Source organism: Dipodomys ordii, unplaced genomic scaffold (assembly GCF_000151885.1).
Source record: "Dipodomys ordii isolate 6190 unplaced genomic scaffold, Dord_2.0 Scaffold19, whole genome shotgun sequence".
Lineage (NCBI taxonomy): Eukaryota > Metazoa > Chordata > Mammalia > Rodentia > Heteromyidae > Dipodomys > Dipodomys ordii.
Window position 1 is genome coordinate 11,798,939 of NW_012267235.1, and position 6,600 is coordinate 11,805,538.

At 45.9% G+C, this 6,600-nt stretch overlaps 1 protein-coding gene across 2 annotated transcripts in view; it reads left to right on the forward strand.

Moving 5' to 3' along the window:
- The window catches only part of Tp53 (tumor protein p53), a 15,818-nt gene extending 13,118 nt beyond the window's left edge, over positions 1-2,700 (forward strand). Inside the window, exons 10-11 of one of the 2 annotated variants that reach the window (XM_013013490.1) lie at positions 407-513; positions 1,819-2,700. In XM_013013490.1, coding sequence (XP_012868944.1) covers positions 407-513; positions 1,819-1,900 — 189 coding nt within the window. In that variant the 3' untranslated portion in view covers positions 1,901-2,700. Of the gene's footprint in view, positions 1-145; positions 272-405; positions 514-1,818 lie in introns of those variants that run through there. The other variant, XM_013013491.1, reaches the window with a different exon arrangement.
- Positions 2,701-6,600: the final 3,900 nt, after the last annotated feature.

A 6,600-nucleotide genomic window follows, 5' to 3' on the forward strand; every position in this document is an offset into this window, starting at 1 on the left:
CCCAGGCCCAGAGTTCAGGCCCCATGACTAAACCCAAACAAACAAAATACATTTGACCATCTAACCTACTGAACTCAGCTAGCTTAGCAGCATGATGGTACCCTGTACGATGTCATTTGTTCCCCTCATGGTTGTGTGGCTGCAGCTCACTGCTGCCGCCCAGCATCAAGCGTGTCACCACATATCACTAGCTGGAAAAGATCCAAATTTGATGTATGCTTTTCTACTGAATGCCTGTCGCCTTCACATCATTGTAAAGTCAAAAACGATCCGGTAAGTCAATCAATTGAGAACATCATCCATCTACTTAAGGACCGTTTTTTCTGAGAAGAAAATTGTTAAAGAGAGCATGAAAGTGGCTTTGTGACTTTGCCCAATGCTTCTGTCCCCTGTATGCTTACTGTAGATCCGTGGGCGTGAGCGCTATGAGATGCTCCGAATGATAAATGAGGCCTTTGAATTCAAAGATGCTCAGACTGAAAAGGAACCAGAGGAGAGCAAGCCTCACTCTAGGTGAGTGACGGGGGCCCGCTTCCAGCCTTGCCCCTGTCTTCCTGGGATGGAAACTCCTTAGTACTCCCTTGTAATCTTTCCTTCCATGATGTTGGGTGCTGGCCCTACTCAGTGTTCTTAGTATTCTGCCAGTCATATCTCACAGCCACTTCCATGCCTCGGGGTCCCCAAACCTGGAGATGAGTAGATACTTTGGAATTTGAGGTTACTCAGTCCTGCCAGGTATCGACAGGTCTTGTGTAACCTTATTACTCCTGAAGCTCAAGTTTCCTCATTTTATAAAAAGGAGTAAGAAAGAATCAGGGTTCTGGTAGCTCACACTTGTAATCCTAGCTACTCAGGAGGCTGGGGATTGCAATTCAAAGCCAACCAGCCCAGGCAGGAAAATTCGTGAGACTCTTATCTCCAATTAACCACCAGAAAACCAGAAGTGGGGCTGTGGCTCAAGTGGTAGAGTACTCACCTTGAGCTGAAGAGCTAAGGGATAGTGCCCAGGCCCAGAGTTCAAGCCCCATGATCAACCAAAGGAAAAAAAAAAAAAACAAGTGGTTCAAAGTTGGAGAGTGCTAGCCTTGAGCAAAAGAGCTTAGGGATAGCGCCCAGGCCCCAAGTTCAAGCCCCACAACTGACAAAGAAAAAGTAAGGGGCTGGGAAGTTGGCTTAGTGGTAGAACGCTTGCCTTGCATGCATGAGGCCCTGGGTTCAATTCCTCAGCACCACATAAACAGAAGAAAAAAAAAGCCAGAAGTGGTACTATGGCTCAAGTGGTAGCACACTAGCCTTGAGCTGAAGAGCTGAGGGACAGCGTCCAGGCCCAGAGTTCAGGCCCCACGACCGGACCCAAAAAAAAAAAAGAAAGAAAGAATCAGGACTCTCTGGTGGCTCACATTTGTAATCCTAGTTTCTCAGGAAGCTGAGATCTGAGGGTTACAGTTCAAACCCACCCAGGCACAAAAGTCCGTGAGACTCTGAGTTCCAATTAACCAGCACAAACCCAGGAGTGGAAGTCTGGTTCAGGTGGTAGAGCACCGGCCTTGAGCGAAAAAGCCAAGTTAGAGCTCAAGAGCCTGAGGTCAAGCCCCAGTACCAGCACAACAACTACAACAAAATAAATAAATTACAAAGATCAAGTGGTGCACACAGATACTTCAGGTGTTCCTTGAATACCATCTGCAGGTGGTGGTTACTACCTTAGCTTACATTCTCTTTGTTCCAGCTTTAGAACCTTCCAGGCCTTAATCAAGAAGGACTCAGACAATCTCACTCCTCTCATATCATGTCTTCTTCGTTGTGTCTCCCCTACAGCTACCCGAAATCCAAGAAGGGGCAGCCTACCTCCCGTCATAAAAAACTGATCTGCAAGAGAGAGGGACCTGACTCAGATTGACCTCCTCTGCCTCCTCTCCCCCAGACACAGCCCCCTACCCCTGTCCTCCTTCCCTGGGACTCAGGTGCTTGCCTCCCTGCTTGGCATTGGTGTGCTTCGGAAATACCCAGAACCAAGAACTCTTCCATTCGCCATGACTTGGGGCCCCCACTGCACTAGTGTTTTGGGGGTGGCAGTGGGAGCTAGGACACACCAGCTTAGCTTTTAAGGTTTTAGCTGTGAGGAATATTTGGAAGAGAAGAACATGTCTTCGTGTAAGGGTTAGGGTACTGGTAGCCCAGTTCTCCAACAAAACTAACCAAGGAGCTAACTCATGTTGGAACGTCTATGAAAAACTGATCATGGTGCCTACCTCACGGGGTTTTGTTGTAAGAATTAATAAAATGTGTGATTGGCCTTGAACCAGTTACCATTTGGTAACTGGGGCTTGGCCCCCTCGGAGGTGCTAGTTCAGGGATAGGCTGATAATTTCCAAGACTGGGCAACTACTTGAGAGGAAGACGTTGCCAAGATTCCATTGGCCCAGCCAAATGCTGCTCAGTCTTCTGTTGAACTTTGGCAACAGCAAATGTCACCCCATTTCACATGCTGGAGAATTCCATCTTGGGCTCATGTAGGGTCTGCTGGATCCACCAAGACCCAGTTTACTTCACCCACCCACCCACCACCCACATGCTCAGGGTTGATTTCTTTTGCATCCTGCAAGGCACATCAGCATTGGTCACTCCCACCCCCTTCTCCCTTTTTATATTCCCTTTTTATATATTGGTTTTCTTTTACAATAAAACTTGGTTACCACCTGTGCATTTGAGGGATGGATGCTGTCCAGGCTTGCTGAGTTCCCAGGTGCAGGGATGAGTAAGGAGGTGAAGTTGGGAGACAGCCCCCTCAATCTATAAGTGGTGTTACGGGGGAGGGGTGCAGCTCCCTGGGTTCCAGAATGATAGGCTTTGGGGACTGGGTCAGTGTGTGGCCTGCATGACAACAAGGGAGAGGGGTGACTCCATTCATAACTAGGGAACCAACTGTCCCTCCCTCCTGCCAGGGCTGGCACGCAGTTCTTGCCTGCCCTTGTTCTAGGGTTGGGCTGCTGTCCCCTGGGCAGCCTCTCTCCAAGGATTATGAGATTTAAATGTCTGATTTAGCAAGCCTGAGCCTCTCTGGGTGGCCATCTGCTCCACAGGCAAAGGGGCTAGGTACCTAGGTCCCAAGGGGAAGGGGGTGGGTGCTACTACTGGATGAGGGGGTCCCAGGAAACTGGGGGCAGCTAAGGTAAGGGTTGGGGCCTTCCCAGCATCCGTACATCCTGGGCCTCATGCCAGGTTGAATGAATTGAAGCTTACGTTGCCAGGAAGGGGGTGGGGGGGAAACTTTGAAAGGGCTTCTTGGGATAGGAAGACAGGGTTGGAGAGCCCAGCATCCCCTGCCTACCCTGTTACTCAGTGCTGCCAGCTCCCAGGGAGGGGGGCTGGAGCCAGGCTCTCCCCACTGCCTGCTGTCGCCTGAGCCAGTGCCAGGAGGGAAAGCCAATCACTGGGCATGTGGCTTAGCCTTGTCTCCCTTGTAGTGGAGACAGGGGTGTACTAAGATCCAGAGGGACCTCAATCTTCATCCTGTCAACTAGGCATAAAAGTGGCAGTAAGAGGTGACATCCTTAACCTTGTCCCCCAAATCCCAGCAAATCAGGAAGGGCCCACCCCCACACCTACCACATTTTTCTTGCCCATTAGGAATAACCAAATGCTATACTAAGACTTCTCTCCACCTTCTTCAAAGCCTTCATTTTTGCTTTCTTGTTTATATGATACTGGGGATCAAACCTAGGGATGTAAACATACTAGGTATATCTCTAGCTCTGCAAGAAACCCTTAATTTAGTCATCTCCTAGCCACCATAAGAAGACAAAATTTGTAACTCAATCCATCTGTTCAAGTATAATTGACCCCAAAGAATCCTATTGAAGGGCTACAAATTTGAAACCAGCCTGGACAACATAAGACCTGTGAGTAGGTTTTGTTTGTTTTTGTCCCAATCCTAGGGCTTGAACTCTGGGCCTGGGTGATGTCCCTGAGTTTTTTTGCTCAAGGCTAGTGCTCTACCACTTGAATCACAGCTCCACTTTGGCTTTTTCTGTACTTAATTGGAGATAAGAATTTCTTAGACTACCTAGCACCAGTGGCTTAATTAAGCCTGTAATCCTAAATATTCTGGAAGCTGAGATCTTTTTTTTTTTTTCTTTTTGCTTATGTGGTGCTGGGGAATCGAACCCAGGGCCTCATGCATGCAAGGTAAGCGCTCTACCACTGAGCCACCTTCCCAGCCCTGGAAGCTGAGATCTTATCTCAAATTAACCACCAGAAGACCGGAAGTGGCACTGTGGCTCAAGAGGTAGAGCACTTACCTTAAGCTCAAGAGCTCAGAGACATTGCCCAGGCCCAAAGTTCAAGCACCATGAGGGAGAAAAAAAAAAAAAACTTCATGGACTTTCCTCCCTGGGCTGGCTTTGAACCATGATCTTCAGATCTCAACACAGAAAAGCTGGATTTTGTGTGAGTGTGCGTGCATGCGCACCAGTCCTCAGGCTTAAACTCAGGGCCTGGGTACTGCCCCTGATTTTTTAGCTCAAGACTAATGCACTTGAGCTACCATTTGAGCTGCAGCTTACAGATAAGAGTCTCATGGACTTTGCTGACTGATCTGGCTTTGAACTATGATCCTCAGATCTCAGCCTCCTGAATAGCTAGTAGTACAGGAGTCTGGCACCTATACCTTTTGTGTATGCTAGTTTGGGGGCTTGAACTCAGAGCCTTGTGCCCTCCCTTGGCTTTTTCACTCAAGACTGGTGCTCTTAACACTTGAATCACAACTCCACTTCTAGAAAAGCTATTTTTGACTCAAACTTCCTATCTCAACCTCCCAAATGCAGGAGTTGCAAGCATATACCATAATGCCTACATGAAAATGTGCTTTGTGAACTACCATCCAGCACCCCTTGCCGTCACCATTTCCCTAGATTATGTCCTTAGCTATTTCACTGGTGTACTCCAGAAAACAGATCCATTCTGATGTTGTTAATCCCTTTGTGAGTTGATAGGTCACCGGACTGAGAATATCAAGGCTTGGGTTTGAGAGCTGTGTGACCTTCCATGAATTGCTAACCTCTCAGGTTCCATATACTGGCTTCTTTCTCTCTGATTGTGTTCAGTCAGGTTCACCCATCTAGTCAGCTGGATTCACAGGTGTTTTACCAGGCAGTAGTAATCTATGGCAGATATGACCTCTGTTCAATCTTATCCCACTATGGGCTGGAATCTGATTTCCCAAATTTCTTCTTGGCTCTAATCCAGGCTTGCAATTTACAACTTTTCATGTCAAATAAATAAAATAATAAAATCATACTGAGAGCTGAGGAAGGATAGCTCAGCGGTGAAGTTCAGACCTAAATAATGAGGCTTTGAGTTCCATCCTCCATGCCAAAGAAAGAAAGAAAACTATGCTGGCTTCATTAATATTAAAGCCTTGTAAAGATATATACATTTTTTTTTTATCTAGAAACTCTCAGGGATAGATTCTAGTGGTGTAACTCCTCTGAACAACCAACTTACCATCTAACAAAATAACACTAGGAAGCTGGAACTTGTGAGGTGGGGTAAGGGGAGGGGGAGAAGATGAATGGAGAGAGGAAGGGAAGGCAAACATGGTAATTATATATGCGAGAATCGATTCATATAACTTGAGGGTATGGATGGGTTTGGGAGAGAAGGGAATGGTGGAAGAGATGACGTAAACAAGGTGTATTGTACTTATAAATCAGTTTGTTGAATTGAAACTTTTGTATAACTACTTAAGAACAATATTCTAAATCCAGAAATTAATTTTTAAATAGAGATCTAAAAATCTTTAGAACATCAGAATATACTGCTGAATTAAAAAAAAATTATGCTAATCAAATAGGGTTTCTTCCAGGAGCACAGAGTTGGTTTAACAGCAGAATCTATCAACATAATTCATTATATTAAAAATTAAAGGAGACAATCATGATCATATCAACAAATAGTGAAAGGAATGATTAAATTTCAGCAGCCATTCCTTTAAGAAAAAAAAAAGGAATGAACTTTAATTAAAACAGGATCTACTTTAGTAGTGGAATACCAATAAGTCAATATTATCCTAGTTAAACACTCAATTAAGATAAAAACTACTCAGGATGGAGATTAATATCGGTTTTAGTGAATTCAAGAGGACCAAAAGAGAAATCACCGATTTAGAAATAAATAAATCAATAAGGGCTGGGAATGTGGCTTAGTAGTAAAGTGCTTGTCTAGAATGCATGAAGCCCTGGGTTCAATTCCTCAGTACCACATAAACAGAAAAAGCTAGAAGTGGTGCTGTGGCTCAAGTGGTAGAGTGCAAGCCTTGAGCAAAAGACGCCAGGGACAGTGCCCAGGCCCTGAGTTCAAGCCCTAGGACTGGCAAGAAAAAAAAAAGCCTAGATTCCAGTGGTTCACTATAATCCTACTGCTCAGGAAGCTGAGGTCTGAGGATCAATCCAAGCAGAAAAAGTCCCTGAGACTGTCATCTCCAACTCACAGTCTAGAGGAGCTGGGAAGGTGGCTCAGTGGTAGAGCGCTTGCCTTGCATGCATGAGGCCCTGGGTTCGATTCCTCAGCACCACATAAGCAGAAAAAGCTGGAAGTGGT